Source organism: Saccostrea cucullata, unplaced genomic scaffold, assembly GCF_032062105.1.
Source record: "Saccostrea cucullata isolate Sc308-1 unplaced genomic scaffold, CSIRO_AGI_Scuc_v1 ctg4248, whole genome shotgun sequence".
In the NCBI taxonomy this organism is placed as follows: Eukaryota; Metazoa; Mollusca; class Bivalvia; order Ostreida; family Ostreidae; genus Saccostrea; species Saccostrea cuccullata.
Window position 1 is genome coordinate 10,161 of NW_026931129.1, and position 22,771 is coordinate 32,931.

Below are 22,771 nucleotides of genomic sequence, written 5' to 3' on the forward strand. Positions count from 1 at the left end.
TACTGACCAGACGCAACCTGACAGAAAGCAGTCCCAGAGCACTGCTTTCTGGGACTGCTTTCTGTCAGGTTGGGTCCGGTCAGTACTGTAATTGCAAATTTAAGCCCCCCCCCCCCCCCCCCCAAAAAAAAAAATGGGCATTCGGCTCGTCTTACATGTACCCCCTCCCAGGATTAAAAAAAAAATCTTTTTCTCAAAAACCAATGGTCAAGATCAGCTGAAACTTACGAGAAAGTATCATGGGGTTGTGTAGATTCTACATCTTCAAAATTATGAACCTTAATAGCTAGGGCAGGGTCATAATAAATACAATGTATTACAAAGGGAAATCTGGTAAAGAATATCATGGCCAAAGTTACTCAGTTGAACGATGTGGCCTATGGGCCTCTTGTTATTTCATTTATAAAGTAATTTTGATTATTTTGTTGTCGTTTAAGACGATTAACCATGCAGTCCACTCTTCTCTTTTTACAACAGGTGCCCCTACAGATTCACAAAGTCCTACATCGTCTCAAGCCGTGGTTCGGAGTCCGCTCTCTCCTAGACGGCCAGACTGGGAGAGGATCATACATTTTGGCCGTGGTTTGCGACGATGTGTAGCCTTTAGGACATCTTCTTGTGAAAATAGTTCTTTTATTTCATAAATTACAATACGATCCCTGAAAGCAATTATTTATTACATGTATCTTGAGATCAAAGGGGTAAAAACGGGTAAAAACTATCTATTTTGAGATTTTCAATCTTTTTCAAGCAAAATGTTGTTTGAGCAAATTCATTAATTTTTTTATTCTTCAAGGTTTTTGCACAGCAGTCAGATTTACACTAAAAGTAGGTGTGATCACTGCAGCTCACTAAATGATATACTAGTACATGTATATCCCCACCTCCAAATTATGGCAAAATCCATGTATTGTTCTCAGAGTGAACCCTCGGAGGGGTCCCTCGTATTATATTCTGAAAAATTCAGCTTTAGAGGATTCGTTGGAATGGCCTGTGTGACATGGCCATATTCCTATATTTACATTTCCAATGTCTTTGTCCGAGATAAAATTACCAATTGTAAATGTACTTTATTTCTCCATCAATGTTTTGGCGCGGTTCAAAAAAAACACGTACGTGCAGGGCGGAACAAATAGCTAGACAGAAGCAGGGCTTGGAGCACGTGGATTGGCAGAATCAAAGCATGTAAATATAAGGAATAACTGTCTTATTTTTCGATTTCATGAAGATGCATGATCAATCGACTGGCTTGCGTGATAATTTTATGCATAAACGCCTTCGGCGTTTTATGCCAACTATCATGCAAGCCAATCGATTGATCACTTCATGAAATCGAAAAATAAGACACTTATTCCTCAAATCAAGAAACCGATGAACTTCTAATGGATTCATGCGTTTTATTTAACAACGAATGACTTTTTTTATAAAAGTTTAAAAAATATTGAAATTTTAATTTTTAAAGACAAATTTGGTAAAGACAAATTTAAAAGATAAACCAATGCTCTTAAATATTAAATGCTTTTGTCTAAATTCTCATTTAACTAGCTCGTTGGAGTGCACCAACACAGTTTTTTTTATGGGGGTGGTGGTGGGGTGTTTTTTTTTTGTTTGTGTTGCCATGACAATTGGTGCCTAGCTATCCCCCCCCCCCCCCCCCGCACACCCCCCCATCATTTTCATATAACCATGTAAACAAGTGTAAAAGGTTTTTTAAAGTGGCAAAACTTGTTACCAATCCCACGCACACACACACTTTAATTGCAAAGATAGACATAATATAGAAATAAAAAGTTGTTGTGGCATTCCTCCTTAAATTAGAAACTTTTTTTTCTATTTCAAAAATTCGATGCATATCAAATTAAAAGAATTTATAATATGAAATTCATTTAAAGTCTGTTCTCTTTAAGAGTCATTAGACTTTGAATTACAATCAGAACATTGTACATCTTGATCCAATTCAGCTCTGATACAAATACAGATACTGGTATATCACCATTTGACGTTGGAGGACTGCAAATTTGAACTTTATTATACTGGGCACCCAGTGCCTAACCTGAAGGACTGATCTTTAATATATGTTTCTTGGGGGGATACCCCAGATTTAAACCTGAGACACATTTTTAGGATCGCCCTAATACTCAGACACAACTCTACAATAAATGCTCCAACCATTGTACCATGCTACTCCTATGTACATGTATAAAGGCCTATTAGTTTCTAAGGCATTTCATGATAGACAAGAAATGTCCATAAAAATTTATAGAAATAATAACAAATTCATCAACATATTTATTTACATAAAAAAAAATTGCAACAGATAATTACAGCTCTGACATATAAATGAAGGAAATAAATTGAACATACACAAAACCCTGGAATACCAGAGCACCTGAAAACAAAGCCTAAGGTGGATGTACCCCATGAGCAAGGCTGATTATTGACTTGCAAAAAAAGCAAGTTATGATGAAATAGTGTAGATATAGGTCAGATGCAGTGTACAAAGCATAAGGCTACCAATATACAAAGCATAAGATTACCAACATACAAAGCATAAGGCTACCAACATATAAAGCATAAGATTACCAGTATACAAAGCATAAGATTACCAGTATACAAAGCATAAGGCTACCAACATACAAAGCATAAGATTACCAGCATACAAAGCATAAGATTACCAGTATACAAAGCATAAGGCTACCAGCATACAAAGCATATTATTACCATTATACAAAGCATAAGATTACCAGTATACAAAGCATAAGATTTCCAGCATACAGAAGATTACCAGCATACAAAGCATAAGATTACCAGTATACAAAGCATAAGATTTCCAGCATACAGAGCATAAGATTACCAGTAAACAAAGTATAAGGCTATCACATCCATATGTGTAGCTTAACATATGCATGTATAATTTCTAGAATATCAAGTGCATTAAAGCAGCCTGCACTGTACTATAGTCTTTGTCTAGAGCACACTTATAGATATTAAGAGTGTCAAATGCAAGCATCCAAATATGCATTGTAAAGTGCTCTGCATGTTTGAGTTTTGAATCATCTTTGACCGAGTTTAATTCATGAATCATAAAGCGCAACATATAGTCTTCAGGTCTCTGCAAATATTTACATAACCAATTTAAAAACAGTTCTAAGCCCTGAAAAGAATTAATTAATTCTCTTGAGCAAATGCACACCTAAAACAAGTCGGTCAATAATTTTTTTCTTTTATCCTACTTTAGGAAGTACTTTGGGTACGTGTAAAGAGATCATGACAAACATTATATAGACAATTTCATGTTTGTCTGCAAAATTCATTCCTGTTACTATCTATACATACATGTAAGTCAACAAAATGAAAAGAAATAAACAAAGCAAAATCTTTAATACTTATATTTAGATAATTTCAAAATAACATATTGCTATGGTTCACTTGCCACCCACTACCCCCCCCCCCCCCCTCCTCTTTCACAGCCACCTCCTTCAAAATAAGCGAATAACATTGGAAACCTATAATGCATCCAGAAAAGTGTTCAAAACAACAACTGTAATCTCCTAACAAGAGATATTAGCTAGAAAAAATAAGTGTGTATATAATAATACTGCTAAGAATTTCCAAAGCTTATAGTCATATAATCCCAGATCAATTATGGAAAATGTCATGTGCACAATACAAAAATGAATCTGTAAAATCTGTGAAAGATAAATCAGAGAAATGATATTTGTGTTAAATAATGCAATAAATCCATAACCCTAAACAAAGTCGCATATTATATCCTTAATAATGTATGACAAACATTACTCAAAAGCCTACTTTGAAAAGCTTAGTTACTAAAGTTAAGTAAAATTCATTAGAAAATAAACAGGGCAACCTCTCTGTTAAACTATTTCCAAGTATCAGGAGAACTGGATTATAGAAACTACATGTACTGTATACAAGGCAATTTTCCCCCTATTTATTTTTGCCCTTAAACGCTTGAAAACAATGTCGTCACATTTTAAACTCGCCCAGCCAATTTTTTTTTTAAATGAAATTATACTGTATTTTTTGAATTCGCTCCATTTTAAATTCGCCCAAAAGCTAGGATAGGGCAAAAGGGGCGAAAACAAAACGGGGGCGAAAATTTCCCTGTATACAGTATTAAGTATACAGTTCGATCCATATTTAAATCTATCACCTCTTTAACCCAAGATATATGACACAGAGAGTAAAAAGTAAACTATACAAAACTGCATGAAAAATCCCTATATAAACCTGTGTGACATAAGATTATGTTAATCATAGATACATAATAAACACTGCATGTATGAAATTCCCATTTATACTTCAATTAACTCAGGTATAATTCTGAAACTATACAGACTATGCAAAATTATATGAAATTTCTAATATCCCTAATAACCCGGGGCGGCGATATACCATTGAAACTGTAAAGCATACAATACACATACATGTATTACATGAAAATTCTCATAACGCCAATAGCCCCCCAGAGGTATCATAAAAGCTATTAAGTTAATACCTTATACTAAACATATATACAGTAATTCCCATATCCTCAATTATATACCCCCACCCCACCCCATCCCCTGAATGGACCTTGACCACAATTAGCTTACATATAGACTTATATAGTAAAAACATTTGTTTTATTTTCTTTGTAACTTTTTAAAAAATCTTTGCTTCCAAAATTTCTTTGACATGATACAGCAATGTGTCAGATAAATATTCACATCCTGAAATAGGGGTGTTGAATGTGGAATTCCCTGGTTATTAATAAACTTCTGACGTCATGACCTCAGGATAGCTCTCACTCGGCAAAAAGAGTGTAAACAAACCAAATGAATGCTCTTTTCAATTCATATTTCTAGGCATAATTTTCGCTTGAAATGCACCTTGCTTCATATCATTGTAAACTTTAGACACTATACTTTTATTCTATACCCAAAAAGTATCTAAAACATGTGAGCTATTTTTATTTTTATCATTGAAAGGGAGGCATATGAATTTCCTACATGCGCTACATTTTAGCAATTTGACCTTCACCCTTTAATTGTGGCCCGGATCCAAATACCATGGAAACAATAGAGTAAACATTACTACACAAAGTTCCTAATTGCCATAAATAAAATATCTTTAGTTTTCTACAACTCCCCAAACCACTTTCTCTTTGGAGACCCTTGGAGACTTTTTAGAAGGTTTCCCTTTTCCAGGCTTATCATGAGCATTTGGTGACCTGAAAATTATATATACAGACATTAGACTAGGTTTAAAAGAATAGTCACCATGGTGCTTATTTTTCTTTTTGAATGAATTCCAAATATTACCAGGTAATACATAATGTTTTATAATCTTTCAAATTTCTTAAAAAAAAACAAACATGATGATCAGAGTATTTTACTGTGTTGGGGGAGGTACTCGGAGGAATTCCTGTGATCACCAGCATACGACTGGACACAGAGGGGGTACTCAGAGTAATGGCTGCATCTGATACAGCGTCATTCAGAAAACGTCTCCCATGCTTCTCCTTGAATCCCAAGCACCTGTAAAAACACACACTCACTTAAGTTTACTGAAGAGGAATATATTCAACTTTTGATTTAACTTCAAGAGAAAATTGAATCCATAATTTTGAAAATGCATAGAGCTGAAACGAATGTTCGAACATTCGTGAACGAATAGTTTTTCACGAATATTCGAATGGAAAATTTGTATTCGAATATGAGAAGTTTGGTCACATATTTAATACAACGTATTTCAAGAAATAAATGGTGTAGGCCTATCCACTTGTTTTAACATCTCTGTGGAAAACAAAGCAAACGAAATGCAAGTACGTGTTTAAATTTTTGTAAACTTTTCCAAATGGTACTTTAGGCTTCTGATAATTGAAACTTTGTCAGATTAATATTTTATCTATCTTCAAGCCAAATATTCAGCAACTATGTGTTTCCGAATTTTAATTTAGATATGGGTGACATTGACCGCCATGATTTTCAAAAGTAATAAAAAATTTAATTGTGCGGAGAGAAAATACCGGATCAACAATAAATAAACATTGTTAATACACAAATTTATAATTTATAAATAAAATATGCAGAAATCATATATGAAAAATATACAATCCCAAACCACTATATTTTTTGAGACCCTTGGTTACATTTTAAATTAAATATTGATTAAAAAATTATCATGAGCACACCTGAAAATTATATATACTATTTTTATAAAGAAAAACATGGTGAGACTTTTGCTGGTTTTCTGATTCGGGAAAATTATATTACCAGGTAATAATCATGCAATGTTTTATAATCGCCTAATTTTTAAAGAAAAAAAAAAAACATTGAGGATCAGAGTATTTTACTATGTTTTTTTTCTTGAAAATAAATGTGATCACCAGCATACATGTCAAACTGGACACAGAGGGGTTTACTCAGAGTATTTTATACATCTGATACAAAGAAATAAACAATAGGATTTGCAAGTAATGAAAAGGCACCTGTAAAAACACACACTTTTAGGTTTAATGAAGAGGAATATATTTTTCAACTTTTGATTTAACTTCAAGAGAAAATTGAATCCATAATTTTGAAAATGCATACTTTTTCCTTCAATTGTAACCTGAAATCACCATTTTTAACACAAACTTTAAAATAGCTACCTGAGGATTTTGGATACAGTGACAGCTCTGTGTAACCACAGTATATCCTCCATTTTGACATTAGTTCCACTAGAATCCCCCTTTCCAGGATCACTCCCGGCAGTGGCCATGAAGTCCCAGAGGTGGAGGGAGAAGCAGAGGCCGAGGAAGAAGACAGAGTCACATCTGAAGAAGACGTATGGCTCAGAGACATGGAGGAGTCACTCTCACTTGTACGCTGAGCAGTGGTGGATCTCTTGGGCACGGCTCCTCCGCTGAGCAGTGGTGGATCTCTTGGGCACGGCTCCTCCTCTCTCTTTATCTCTTTTTGCTTTGAGTTTCTTCCTCTTGGCAGAAGATGTGGGACAGCTGAGGGGATGTAGAGAAGAAGAGGATGCAGTCTCCAGAGTTGAGGAGGAGGAGGAGGACTGAGACTGGGAGGAGGTTTGAATTAATCCTCATATCGCAACTCTGCCACCACCAGATTAACCTCCATCAAAGTGTGGAAATATGTGGAGAATCTACCTTTGTCTGATACACCAATAACAATTCCTGTTCCACTCACTAAAGTACCGGACTGCCGTCCTAGAAAAGTAAACAAATCTTCTTTCCTATGTGATATGAATAGTCCTCATATGTATCTCATACATATCAAAAAAGTTTCAGATTTTTTACAAACAGCCATGACAACATAAAATATACAGTATAATCGAAAATTTTCATATGTACACAATTATGATACATAAAAGTCAGCCATTTTGGCCCCACCCTAGCCCTGGAGGTCATGATTTGAAAAAACCTAAATCTACACTACCTGAGGATGATTTCACATGAGTTTCATCTTTCCTGGCCCAGTGGTTCTTGAGAAGAAGATTTTTGAAGATTTTTCCAATATATTCCTATGTAAAACTTTGATCAGCCATTTTGGCCCCACCCTAGCCCCGGGGGTCATGATTTGAACAAACTTGAATCTACACTACCTGAGGATGAAGTTCCACATGAGTTTCGTCTTTCCTGGCATAGTGGTTCTTGAGAAGAAGATTTTTTATAAATGCCATTAATTTTTCTCTAATTCTGCTTGGAAAAGGATGTGGACCTTAATTTGAACAAACTTGAATCCCCTTTACCCAAGGATACTTTGTAGCAAGTTTGGTTGAAATTGGCCCAGTGGTTCTTGAGAAGAAGATGAAAATGTGAAAAGTTTACAATGATGACAACGACGACAACATAATGACAACAGACGACGGACAAATTTCGCTCAGAAAAGCTCACTTAAGTCTTTGGCTCAGATGAGCTAAAAAGTCATTCAATTCATTGTTAAACATAAGATGTAGCAATAGAGAAAATGTGCCTACTCTTTCTTTGTAACCTTGGAGTCGGTTTTACAGGACACCACCAGACACCCGGCCCCTGGAAAGTGGAGGTCTGTGTTAACCTTGACCTCTGTTACAGGAAATTCTACATAGGGAAACATCTCAGGGGCAGTCTGAAATAAAAGCAAACAAGAATATGTAACAAATTAAACTATCTCTTTTAAAAAGTATCAGCATTATGTGCTCTTTCACCTCCATATTTCACCTGGACCTGTCCTGAAGTTTTGTCATTGACCTTCAGTTTGCACAAAATAAAAGGCTCTGTGAAAAAAATATGAATTCATGAATTTCTTTTAGACTATGAAATATGTTTACCATTTAGATTTTCTTAATGAAATACATTAAAGGTGTTTAATAAAATACCTGGAAGCATAATAATTATGCAGATCTGGGTTGTCAATTCAATCAAATAATCCTCTCCTTGACTGGCAGCTCTAGCAATGGCGACAGCCAGCTCTCTTTTTAATATAGGGAAAAGAGTAACAATTATTTTCCCATAGAACTCTATACAAATCTTAGGCCCTCTCAGTACTTTACTTTGAAAATTTCAGAAAAATCCTTAGCATCATTTCAAACTTCATTCTAAGCCCTAACAAAAAATACTGAAAAAAATTTATGGTTCCATGGCGTTTATAGGTCAAAATTGCAATTATTTTCAACTTATAGAGATCCGCAGTAAATAACACATTGCATAAAAAATCAACATCCACTCCTAAAATCTTCCCTGGTAATTCTATACTTTCTGTAATATTCCCTCATCCCATCATTTATTTCAAACGTCATTAATTTTACTTTAAAATGAAAACAATGAAATACCTAATTTCAGCCAATGGTGTAACGCCTACCCCTTCAGTATTCTGTTTAATGTTCCAAAACAAACAAAGCCATGTGTACATCCGGGGATTTGGTGCCCTCATTCCTATACTTACATACTTACCTGTCCCAGAATTAGTCAGTTGTGGTTACTTCAAAGACTATACACCCACCTGTGAACATGTATGAAATTTGAGTCCTGTGACTTCAGTGTATTGGATACTGTGTCCATCTCAAAAGATGACACCTTACTGCTACCAGCACAGTTCAATAGAGTGAATGACTTTCTGACCGGTGATCTTAGTTGGATATATTTGTGACTGTAATAAATAAAATATTTGTTCAATGAAGTTTTTTTGTTTTATGATGTTAATAAAATGATATTAAGTCAAAACTGAGTCAATTTTTTCATAAGGGTGGATTCTACCCCGAATTTGAAAATAGGTCCAAAATTGCATGAAAACCTAGCAAATAAGGCAATATACAAAGATTTCAAAAGGACAAATTGGCAAACTCTTTGTTGATTATTAAAAGTTAATCATTATTGACTCTGATATACCAAAAGATTCTTAATTATCTGGTCCCCCTGCTGATTAAGTATGTACGAAAAGTTTCACCTCCCCCATCTAATAAAGCTTTATTAAGAGAAATAGCAGGTGCCCACAGGGGCCAGTAACATGCTGTTTTTGTTTTACGTAATCACTATATATATATATACAAAAAAGGAACTTTTTTTGGTTTTTTTTCTTTTTTTGTATACATATAGTGAGTACGTAAAATCAAATACAGTATGTTACAGGGCCCTGTGCAGGTGCCCCCTATATCATCTTTGTTTAATTTAGTTTAATTTAATTAATTTAGACAAAAGAACCCCCTCCCCCCATTTTGATAACACAGTAGACTTCAGTCACTGCAGCCTTAAACAGCATTAACTATTTTTCAAGTTTTTGGAATTATAAGCTTAAACAAGGAGAATTTAAAGCAATGCCAAAATTCAAAAACGTCATTATAAATCATGGTTACAAGCCCCAAAATGTGCCACATAATAAGGGGGTGAAAAGTAAAGAGGAGGAAAACTTACCTGCACCATACAGCAGACTGTCCGAGGAGATTTTGATAAGATAATTTCGGACATTCCGTCAGCTGCGGAAAAAGAGGAAATGCTTGTGCTGGGAATGTTCGCCCAAGGAAGCTGAGAGATGAAACCCCACCACAGTGCTTAAATGAAAAGGATTCAGTGCAGTAAGTCAAATTTTGTATAAAACAATGATAACAAAGCAATATTTTTCAAATATTCTTACAGATTAAGCATTTATATATCAGATATCAAGTTAAAAATGTAAAAAAAATTAAGTTTCTAAGGGTGATCACATGTTATACACAATTACATGTAAATACATGCAAAGTTAAATGTGATACATGCAGCTGAACTACATTTTTACATTTACAAAGAAATCATAAGTGTTAAGTTGAAACAATTAAAATTACATGATGCTGAATTTAAGTTCTGTATGTCTAGTCAGTAGGTCTAAGGGAAATAACTCTACTGACTACTCTCATGCTCTTCTACCTGTTGACAGTTTCATGCAAATAAACCATTGTGACTTTACCTAGGCTGGCTAACCAAAATTCCCACAGACTTCTACACTTGGGGAAAACAGCCGAGATGAATGGAATGAAGTTGTCTCACTGCACCAGCTACAGACACGCGACTGTGATGGACCCCTCACGTGGGACTTCGGCATCTGAGGATAGGCGTGGTCTCGCAAGTAGAATGGACCTCCACTGCACAAAATGCCTGTTTGTATCCCAGCGGTACAAGTTATACGGGGAGGTTGAGACCAAATCCCCGGGAAGGAAAGCTGCCACTCTGAATCACGGTCTACAAATTGGCCTCAGTCAAACTCCTATAGGTAATGATGGAATGAGGAAAATTCTTCTTCTGACCAACACTCCCCCTCCTACTTGTAATTCCCTACAAAAATGTCAAAAAAAATTATGCCCATGATTGAAAATATAAATGAGGCTGACATGAGTAACCGGTGTCGCCAGCTGGTGGATGTCAACACTCTAAGGGGAAGTGACTCCCCACATGCCATCCCCGTACAGTGCGATGGCATGTACAATAATGCCCTGTACTCGAGGGTGGGTGAGACACCCTTCCAGCCGGCGACACAGACAGTGTACTCATTTGCTGAAAATGTTACATCAAAACATCAAATAGTTAAAATGGTTAGTAAAAATAAAATTTGCAAAACATGGCCAAAACATGGCCACTTACTGCAGTCCCGTGGTGTGATGATTGGGGAACTGCTAACCATCGAGTGTAACCACTCCTGGGGTGTGTGGTCTGCTGCAAAATATCCAGTTCACTACATTGACACTCGACACTTGTCCCAATCAGAAACCAGAAATTGGCCAAAGAGATAAGAGATAAAACCAAACTTTTGCATAATTTTGCCCTAGATGCTGTTGACATACGAGGGCTGTTCAATAAATAATGTCCTCGGTGCTCAGAAAGAAGCAAAAGACGCTTTTCAATGTTTTAGTCTTCATGATTTTACTAATTAATCTCCTCTAAGTAAAATAGATGGCCAATTTCTGAGTTTTTGTAGAACTCATTTTTGGATATGGGTAACTGGAAAATGGCAGCTCCAATGATTTCCCGGACTTGTTTCTTCCCTATGAAAGGTGTTTTTTCAAGTTTGAAAATAGCAAAAGGTCAAAACTTTGCGAATATTGTTCATGGAAAAAACATTAACTTTCTGTTTATCCCGAAAACCCCTTTACTCTTCAGGGCATGCAGGTTTGGACGCTGTCTTGAAGAAATTCGTATAAGGACGGTCCTTCCTCTAATAAACCTTTTGATTTTTTGCAAAAAAATATCCCAGTCTCACGAATATATTGACAACTCGATTTTTAAGAAATTTACTTGTCTCTTTGCTTTTGAATTTCTGTCTTGTCAGACATTCGCTGTTTTTTATCAGAAAGGCCATAAAAATAAAACAAAGATCAGAATTTTACTTGATAAGAAGGTCATGTGACCTTTGAGTACCAAGAGAATCAAATTTGCTATGTGTCAGAAAAAACCAAACTTTTTATATAATTTTGCCCATTATATAAGATGCTGTTGACACTCTGTAAATGTATATATTTCACATATTTCTTTGGGATTTTTAACAAGTTTAACGACAGCTATAATGAAGCTTTTATTTTCACTCTAGTTTACTGATTCTTTACCATTCATTTATAATGCAGTGTCTCGAAAAGCCCTTGTTTCCGAGCTTCTCACGATGAAACTATGTGATGAAAAGTGGTCACATAAACTGTTATAATAAATTCATGAAAGATTCAATAATGAGAGAAAGTCAAGTTTAATGTCAAATGGTATCTGTAATGTATGTTATATAGTTTAGGTCATTATTTATTGAACAGCCCTCGTATGTACAGCTGAGATTAATTAAGCTCATGTAGTATATGCTCGAGATGCAGATAAATTAAAAAACAAGCTCTCATATGCCAAACATGCAATACTGAAATGTTGCATGGGAGATTTAATGCACTATGCAGAAAACACTCTCTGGTGTGCAAAGGGAAAGTAAAAAATAACTGGGTTAGCAAGAGTTCTTATTTAGGTCAAGGTTTTACAATACTGTCTTCCACAGAAAATGATCCTCTCCTGGTTAGTGGCATGCGGCTCCATAGTAAGGTGCATGGGATCGATGCATAACTTCTTATGGCAGAGATGACTGACCTCCAGGCCTGCAACTGCAAACTGCGACCTAGTCTGTCTCTTCTCTACCATAAGAGCTACCTGATGCACCCTCTTGACTGTACTGCCAATTTACCCTCATCTTCACATACCTATTTCTTGCCCTCCCCCCTGTCCAAGGTCTTCAACCCCCACTTTTTCACTTTTTGAGGCTAATTTATCCCTCAGGGTTTCAAATATATCTGGCATTATTCTTAGCTTACTAAAACTCAATGAGTAGAATAGCCAAAGCAACAATTTCTGTCTAGAATAGCTAAAGTAACAATTTCTGTCTTTAAAGTCACATGACATAATTTTTAAAATGGGGGTCTCTATAGGGAAAAGAGTACCAATTAATTTCCCATAGAACTCAATACAATCTTAGGCCCTCTTAGTACTCACCTATTGTATTTTCAGACAAATCCTTGGTATCACTGAAAACAAGAGGCCCATAGGCCACATTGCTCACCCGAACATTGTGGCTAAGAAAAAGAAGAAATTGGTTTACAATATACTATTGAAAAGTGGCAATGAGAAGGGTATCTTGAGAAGAATTAAGATTTTTAAAGAATTTTCCTATATATTTCTACACAAAACTTTAGTCGGCCATTGTGGCCCCGCTCTACCCCCAGGGGTCATGATTTGAACACACTTGAATCTACAACTTTGGTCAGCCTACTCTACCTGAGGATGTTTACCCATAAGTTTCATCTTTTCTGGCACAGTGAAGAAGATTTTTAAGACATACCACCAAATTTTCACTCATTCTCAATGATCCCCCCTTGAATGAGGGTGTGGCCCTTTATTTGAATATACTTGATTCCCCTTCATCCATAGATGCTTTGTGGCAAGTTTGGTTAAAATTGGCCAAGTGGTTCTTGAGAAGAAGTCAAAAATGTGAAAAGTTTGCAGACAGACAGCTAGACTGACAAACACACAGACGCCAGACAAAAATGTGATCAGAAAAGCTCACTTGAGCCTTCAGCTCAGGTGAGCTAAAAATACAGGGTCCCATGGAGTTTATAGGTCAAAATTGCCCTATTCCGCAACATACAGAGCTCGGCAGTAAATAACATGCTATTTCAAAAATCAACCCCACTCCTAAAACTTCCCCTGGCTTTTCTATACTTTCTATAATTAATTGGTAATCTTTTCCCTATAACTTAACCTCATCTGTCTGTCCCCCAGTGATGCTTGACTTTCTCAGTCCCTGTGGGGGCCTCTTTAACATCTCTATTGGGTACCAGAACCTGACCAGGACACCCTCACTTCTCAGGTAAACCTCAACTTGTACTCATTAGACTGAAATGGAATGAATCAGGCATTTTGAAATACAGTAAAACTTGGAGAGACAGGGCACATGTCACATGACTAAAAAGACATATAACGTCATAATCGGTGATGATATACATGTTAAACGTTAATGTTAAAATCAACAATTCTTGAGTAATTTTATTCTAAATTCTAAAATTGCTTTTTAAACATTTAATTCAAGAAATTATCATCTGTGGTTTTGGTATGGTGGCAGTTTTACATGGGGGTCCTTTCTGGGCTTTGATTTCTTCCACCATGGTGGTATCAGGGCTGGGGCTTCCCTCGTTCTCACCGTCAGTGTGGGGGTGGAATGGCAGGTGACAGAAACTCTCCCTGATCTCTCTGGTCAGGTCATTCGCTCCATTAGCCGCCTCCTTGTGTTGCTGTCCCTCGCCAAAAGCAAAAGGCCTCGTTCCAAAGTTTGCTCCGATTCTTGTGTTCTAAAAAAATATACCCCAGTCAGCATACATACAGATATCAAGTTATGCAAAATCTGCTGTTATTTGAATCTCAGATAAATGAAAATAAAACATTGGAGAGAGGGGAGGGGTGTTATAAAAAAGCACCTCACTTTTTTTGAATATGAACAACAGGATACATTCCATTCGACACATCATCCATGTAGGCATTGACAATTTAAAGAAAATTGGGTTCATAAAAAAAAATCAATGACATAATACAGTGTAAATCAAAGTAATTTGTTATTTTACCAGGTATAGAAGAATAGACCAATCCACACTTTACAAAAGTTGCTTCCCTTTGCAGGGTCAACCAAAAGGTCAAGAGGGAAAGAAACAACATTTCTCCTTTTTATGCTACCAAACATTTGGGTGGGCTATGATGAATCCACTGTGTTTTAACACCCTTCCCCGCAGTCACACTTTTTAACGCATATACCATTTCCTATCTCTAACGCAAAATCATGCACATCCTGTTTTTTTTAAATCACGCATTTTCTCACACTTTAAAAAGTTCATTTTATATTTAATTTTTTCCCAATATCCTTCTATTTCATACTTGCAAAAATCTTTAAAAAATAAGAAAATTAAGTTATTTTCGAATAAAATATATAACGTCACAATATTATGTATGCTAAACTTTATAGAAACATATTCCACACTAAAAGGTGCTTACGGGGAAATGGTAAATTTCTATTTCTATGACGTGAACATTAAGTGTATGTTGCATAATAGTTCAGTAAGTTGTAAAGAGTTAAATTGTTTTCTTTGGATGTGTGGGTACATGTAGCCCCAACATGGGGCAATCAGTGTACACTATGCAACGATTCTTCCCAGTCAAATGACAAAGTTACAAACCTGAAAACTTCGAAGGCTACTGTGAGGATTCTTTGGGTTCATCCCCTAAGATGGCGGTCAAGGGACATAACTTTTGAAAAGTGTGGATTCAACTATTCTTGAGGGTCTGTTTAGAGCGGTTAGCAACACTGTGTCCCTCCAGTTTTTCAGACTCCCATAATTTGACTGTACCATCATTGGAGTCCGTGGCAAAGAATGCTTGGTCTTGAGAAACTTGAATCCTGCTAGTAAATAACACATTCTTTAATTATGTACATGTACTAGTATATAATTACTAGGGCTGGGTATTGGCCCGAGATTTCGTATTGCGATATATTGTGATATTTTTAACTGTATTGCGTTATGTATTGCAATATTTTCAATGTAATAAAAATGGCATTTTCTTACTATATTTACTTAATTTACATGCAGAATTTACATAACTATAATAAGTAACCAGCATGGAAAAAAAATCTTGTTGATTTTATTTAAGATATGCTCTGAAATGTTCCCACAAAACAACTTCCGACTTACTGTTTCGCTTAATAACAAACTTTCATGAGTCCATTCTTATATTTAATCATTTGACACAATTCCTTAATCTTTGCATATTGCCAATATATCGATATTACAAAATCGTATTACGAATAATTACAAATTATTTGGCTAAGTCAGTTAAATTTCAATAAAATCATTGCTAAATAGTATTACATAGAGAAGATAGATGTTAGTGCTTAGAAGAGTTATTCCCCTTGATGATACACTTTTCTTTTTATACAGGTCATTAATCAGTACTCTCTGTGCCCTGCCCCCCTCCCTACCTGTTGACTGCCGCCCTGTGTTAAGAGAGGTGGGCCACCAGCAGCCCCTTGGGTTTCCAGTTACTGGGTGGGGGCCTCCTCTCCCAGGCTATCTCCAGTAAATCTTTAGACTCGGTCGTGTACAAGTCTCGCTTCTTGTGGACAATGTTCCTCAGGACTATCTTGCAGGGATATTTTTCTGTAATTCAAAACATTGTATTTTTTTAGGATTAAATGCTTCAAATAGCAGTAGTATTTTAGCACTAGCACATACAATACAATAAATCTACATGTACCGTATATACTAGCCTATAAGTCGGTTGTGTATATTCAATTAGCTGATGTACTGTAAATGTATTATATTTAGCGTGTACGATATTTAGTGGAAATTGATTTTTTAATGAGTTAGCGTAGATTTGATTTAGCGCATTTCTCAATGTTCTTATTTATGTATATATGTCAAGACATTTAGCTAATTGTATTTGAATTAGTGGAAGTTCCTTTCCACCAAAAGCGCTAAAAAGAATACACAGCCAAATGTGATACGTTTTCAGTATCAGATATGGAATGACCTCATATAAAATCATATACTTTTAATAGCTTGCCTATTAGTCAGACAAAGAGTTTTAGACCAGAGATTAACTTCCCAAAATCTGACTTATAGGCGAGTATATACGGTATATCACATGTTTATCAGCACAGTTAATTAAAATTTTAAAGCATCTGAGTTACTTATACATGGCGGTTCTTACTGGTGGGGTTTTAGTCGGTGCCTTTCTCTGTCAGAGACCTCACTGACCCCTAACATGACCCCTGACTCTGTGACTGACCCCTCAGATGACCCCTGACTCTGTGACATCATTACAAAGCTTCCCGATGATGAAGATGATGCCTGACTCAGGGTCTGTGAAGTGTTTAGCTTCCTCTCCAGACTCTCGTCAGTTTTCTGTATAGGGTCGACATCCGGGCTTTTGGAGACAAACCATTGGAGGAGGAATCTGATTCATTGGAGCCAAACATACCCTTCCACTCAGAGTTCTGAAATATCCATACAATATCATTAAATAATATTAAATTACCATTAAGATACCTAAGAATCCTTACATTATTTTTTTGGTCAATTAAAATGTAGGCATTTAGGATTTGTCTTTTTTAAAAAAATGACAAGAACTCCCCCCCCCCCCCCCTAAAAAAAAATCACTTACATCAATAAATATCAACATTTTCATTTTTTGGAAGCAAAATTTCTCTGCGTATCGGGGTAAAATTTAATTTTCTATTAGTTAAATTTTTTGCAAACGTTTCAAATTAAATTGTAACCTCTAAATTTTAATGAGACCAACTGAATTTTGCACTAATGATATTATCTACATGTAACAACAGGAAAACACTGTGTACAGTCAGTAGTATATTTACAGTACACAAACCTGAAAGTACTTAGATCCACTCCCGGTTGTTTCGGATCTTTCTGTTTCAGTAATTCAGCATGTCTCCTGGTTATGGCTTTACCTGGGCCCACAATAGAGATTATCTACCATGGAAATTCCCAGACTCCTGTTGAGTCTTCACAGACTTAAGTGAGTCTCACAATCAGGAACTGCAATATTGAAAGCTTCTCTGAATTTAGAATAGAGAAATTAACATGAACAGCTAGTTTATGAACCAATTTTACTGTCAGAAATGAAGTTGAGAGCTTGCTTACCCTGCTCTGGACCTGTTTATTTTCATTATGTAATCTTTCCAGGCCTGAAAACAAATTAAAATTATCAATTGTAATCGTGATATGAAATACTCTCTTTTAAAATTAAATTTATATATTATATAGCCATGATTTTCTTGTCATTTATTTAATAAGTTGATATTTATGGCATATTCTTATGAATTAAAAAAAGAAAAAAAAAAACGATTTGATTGCTTCTTTATCAGCTTGGCATACAGTGCGGTAGGCATCAAAAGCCTGAAAGTTCATTCGATGGTCGGTACGATCTCCAGACAAGGTACACAAGATATACACAAAAGCAGCAAGCTAAATGTCAATCAAATCAAAGTATCCAATCCCAGGCTTAATTTCAAATGATTGACAGAGGTTCTAAGACCAGGTAAATTTGAAGGAGGTGCTTATTTTCTCCCCCTTTAAATTGATCTATATAGATCAAAATAAAAAATATACCAGTTCTTGAAACCACAATTTTGGAACTTGAATGGACCGTGCCCGTTATATGTGAAGTAGAACCTCCCCGTGGGGGTCTGTCCCTGTATGGGGTACTCTCCTGTCCTCTCCCACCCTATACCTGTTATGTCCCTAGCATTCAGGGTGATGTCTAGTCTAACACTCCTCCACTGCAGTAGAACCTCCCCCTGGGGGTCTGTCCCTGTACGGGGGACTCTCCTGTCCTCTCCCAAACTATACCCGCTATGTCCCCAGCATTCAGGGTGATGTCTAGTCTAACACTCCTCCACTGCAGTAGACTGGCCCCATTGTAGTGGACAGCCTTACCATTGCTACAGAATGATTTATTTCTGATCACATTTTTTTTCATCCTGGGAACAAAACTGAATTATTAAAGGCTACATGTTATGCAGATGTAAAACTATAGAAAAACTCAAATTATACTGAAGGACTTACTTTAGGAAGAGGCATGTTCCTACAGGGTTAGTCCAGGCTCCATCTCTCTTGTCGGCCGACAGAGCAAAGCCAAACGAGATGACCACATCGTTCTCCTCCTGACCGTCTCCAAACGAACAGATCTCCAGATCCCAGTAAAATGCTGGATTCTGTATTAAAAGTAAAGAAATGGGGCAACTGTTTCTCTCTCAATATTTTTCGTTCTGAATTAATGGGTTTCATGAACGCATAGAAAGGACAAGATAGGGTAACAGCCAAATTTTTGATATAAAAATCAGAACACTGATAAAACTATGATCGTTTGTAGTTAAGAAGTTAAAATGAAGCTTACTTTAAGACAAGCACTAATTTTGATTCAAAGGCTACATGGAAGCCACTAGAGGGTTCAGAAATAGGACATTTTCCCGAATTTCCTCAATTCCGGTGGATTTTCATCATATTTTGGGTACATTTCTCTTTGGAAAACATAGAGCACAAGCTTGCCTATCTGAGATTTTTACACATATACTGCATCTGATATCAGTGTATAAAATATATAAATTTGGTAGATAGGCAAGCGTGTGCTCTATGTTTTCCAAAAGAAAATGTGCTGTAAAATTAGTGAAAATTTGCATGAAAATGAGAAATTTCAAAATTTACCTATTTCCTGACCTCACTGCGACCTCTGTATATTCTTAATCTTAAAACCAGTACTCATTTTGTGGCAGGGGTGAAAACAGGTTTTCATGGATAAACTGTTGGATCATTCTGAAAGACACCCAAAATTGGGGGCCAAATACTGGTCTTACCCTATCTTGTCCTTTAAAGGAATATAGGTGAATTCTAACTTATGCTAAATATTAAAAGAATAAAGATTAAAATCTTTATTTTCAAGGCATTTATGCAAGAGAAATTAGCCTTTACGGTTTTTCCTGGTATTGCTCTACCTGTTGTGGAACTGCTTGGATGGCGTAGATCATGGTGCTCCTGGGTAGTCCACTTCCTGTGCTGAGGTCACCAAGGAAGGTCACTCCAGTCATGTTCTGAGAGAATAAAAAGGCCTGGACCGGGGGAAGGATCGATTGGCATCCAGCAACATCTCCTGATTCTGTACAAAACACAGTTTACAATTTTCAATTTGACAAAGTGTTATTCTATAATTAATAAAGACTCATTTTTTAGATTCATAAACATTGTACAGGTCTCACTTATTTAATGATGCTGTATGTGTTTGAGTTTAAGATTTAGCTCTTTGTAAATAAAGCTTTACTTTAATTTTGCTTAATCCAGAAATTTTTCATTTTTAATCATTTCAACTTACTCACAGCCCGACTGTCAAGCTTGCTGGGTGGAGATGGAGGTTTAGCACAATCCTTGTGTAGTAGCCTAAGTCTGTTGCAGTGGACTTCCACAACAGCTAGTCTACCTCCTGTAATATAAAAATACATTTTTTAGTACATGTAAAATGTCTCAGCTAATCATAAAGATTTAGTGGGAAAAAAATGAATAACAAGATTTGACAAACCTGAATTATTATAATCCTTTGCAAGGGACTTCAGAATATCAGTAGTGGCTCCACAATGCTGAATGATCTCCTTAGCGAACTCAATGTCCTGTAGATACTGAGCGAGCACAGGGGCCAGTAACACGCTGTTTTTGTTTTACGTAATCACTATATATATATACAAAAATTGTATACATATAGTGAGTACGTAAAATCAAATACAGTATGTTACAGGGCCCTGTGTGAGCGAGCACCGTGAGTACAGGCTTGGGTCTGAAGCTCGACCACGACACGGCACACCTGATTACTGAGACTGTTACCATCCCCTGTCACAGGCAAAGTCTGTTGGAAGGGGCAGGTCCTGTCGTCCTGGGGGAGCAGAATGGCTTTGATTGTGGTCACCAGGGACTCCCTCACTGGCACACTGGCAGACTTGTAGATCTGGATTAAAATAAAACAAGAGGCCTTAAACATTTAGCTTTATAATGTATTCAAAATCATCCAGTTTCTCTCTACTTACATTGTATACAAGTAAATCTCTTACTAGTATTTATTAAATACAATTATAATGCTATTAATACGAGGGGTTATCAAAAAAGTTCGTGGACTAATGTCATAAAATTAAAACCGTTTTAGGCAAATCAACGAATTTTAAAATAACAAGATAGCATAATCTTTTCTATCTTAAGTATAAACCATAAATAATAAATTTTATTTCATAATAAATTAGTAATGTATTTATAAGCAATTGTATGTCCAGGTGGCGCAACCTCGAAAAGAACGTTTTTGCGACCCATGCATGTGCTAATGAGAAAAACTCTTGATACGATCATTTAACATTTAAAAATCCCGTTAATTCAGGTATGTGTCAGGACACCATTGTTCCATTAAATATGAAATTTTCACTTATATCTGAAAGCTTTAGAAAATTTTATCGTAAATTTTACACGGATTGTCCAAACAAATGAGGCCTTAACAATGACGTTAAATGGGGGGGGGGGGGGAGGGGGGTCCGTTTCCAATATTCTTTAAAGTTTTGCCCCTGAAAAAAATGGAATTCCAGTTATAAGTATGATCAATTATGGCTTAGTTGTTCTTGAGGAGAAGATTTTTAAAGAATTTTCCTATATATTTCCATGTTTACAAAACTTTGGCAGGCTATTGTGGTCCCGCCCTACCCCGGGGGGTCATAATTTGAAAAATCTTGAATCTACACAAGAAATGCACTTGAGGATGCTTCCATATAAATATGATCAATTTTGGCTTTGCTATTCTTGAGAAGAAGTTTTTTAAAGAATTTTCCTATAATATTTCCATGTAAAACTTTGGTCGGCCATTGTGACACTGACCCCACCCTATCCCGGGGGGTCATTATTTGAAAAAACTTGAATCTACGCTACCTGAGGATGCTTCCATATAAATATGATCAATTTTGGCTTTGCTATTCTTGAGAAGAAGATTTTTAAAGAATTTTCCTAAAATTTACTTCTATGTAAAACTTTGGTCAACCATTGTGGCACCGTCCTTAAACCCAGAGGGTCATGATTTGAATAAATTTGAATCTACACTACCTGAGGAAGTTTTTGATGCAGTTGAATAACTCCCACTAATACCTTTCAGCATATTAGATTTGATAAATATATCTCGAATGATTTAATGAAACTTAGCTTAACACATTTTTTAAGAAAAGAGAGATGAAATGAAAGGTTGGGGTCAAAATGCTGTTGCGGTTGAAAAACTGACATCACAATGAATTTACTTTTAACAAATGAATTTTGATAAAAATATAATTAATGATTTATTTAAAACATAGATAAACACTAATTTTAAAAAAGTGAGGTCAAGGTCAAAGGAAATGTCAAGGTCAAAACAAGTTGATGCATTTTATATTAAAATAGCTCTCAGCAGTATGTATCAGCATATGAAGTTTGATAAATATATCTTGAATTATTTATTCAAAATTGATCTAGACATTTAAAATTTTAGAAAAGTGAGGTCAAGGTCACAGGAAAGGTCAAGGACAAAAAGAGTGAAACATTGTAAAGCTTACATCAGTATTTCATCATGTGAAGTTTCAATATACAACTTGAATGGTTTCTTTAAATCAAACTAAACAATGTAATTTAAACATGTTAATAGACAGTTAATTGAAGGTCAAAGGAAAAGTCAAGGTAAAAAAAAATGTTGCTGCAGTTGGATAGTTTACATCAGTATGCATCAACATATGAAGTTTGATCAGTCCATCTTGAATAGAATCTTTTAAACCGAGCTAAAAGTGAGGTTAAGGTCAAAAGAAGGTCAACATGGTCAAGGCCAAGAAATGTTGACGCAGTTGCAGAGTTCTCCTCAATATTTTTCAGCATATGAAGTTTGATGAAAATTTCTAGAATAGTTTCTTTGAGCCCGATGGAAAGACAGATGGAAGGTTGGAGGACGGACATGATAAAAACTATGTATACATGTATTCCTAATCATGCATGGCATAAAAAACTTGAATCTACATTATATGAGGATGTTTCCATATCAAGATTATAAAACCACATTCAAAGAATTGTGGTCCTCTGCTTTCTGTGTTTTAGTGAATAGGATGCCATAATTTATGGCAGATTGTGTGTCAAATATGCACCCCTATCATATGTCAACTTTTGAAAATTAGGTCAAAGGGGAAAATTCATAGCATAC

General features: G+C 35.8%; 1 protein-coding gene and 1 long non-coding RNA gene across 3 annotated transcripts; both read right to left on the bottom strand.

The window, feature by feature from the left end:
* Positions 1–4,591: 4,591 nt before the first annotated feature.
* LOC134231517 (probable E3 ubiquitin-protein ligase HECTD4) lies at positions 4,592–9,133 on the bottom strand. The gene is made up of 6 exons (XM_062713471.1): positions 8,994–9,133; positions 8,371–8,465; positions 7,990–8,120; positions 6,656–7,219; positions 5,399–5,540; positions 4,592–5,233 (listed from the first exon to the last, which is right to left on the bottom strand). The coding sequence occupies exons 4-6, from the start codon at positions 6,763–6,765 to the stop codon at positions 5,216–5,218; spliced, it is 270 nt and encodes an 89-aa protein (XP_062569455.1). The 5' UTR covers positions 6,766–7,219; positions 7,990–8,120; positions 8,371–8,465; positions 8,994–9,133; the 3' UTR covers positions 4,592–5,215.
* A 5,408-nt stretch (positions 9,134–14,541) lies between these two features.
* LOC134231518 (uncharacterized) lies at positions 14,542–17,556 on the bottom strand. 2 transcript variants are annotated; one of them, XR_009984570.1, is made up of 4 exons: positions 17,408–17,556; positions 16,733–17,018; positions 16,002–16,179; positions 14,542–15,422 (listed from the first exon to the last, which is right to left on the bottom strand). It is a non-coding gene; the product is annotated as an uncharacterized LOC134231518 (long non-coding RNA). The 2 variants fall into 2 exon arrangements; XR_009984569.1 differs by having other exon boundaries at positions 14,542–15,425.
* Between the last annotated feature and the right edge of the window lie 5,215 nt (positions 17,557–22,771).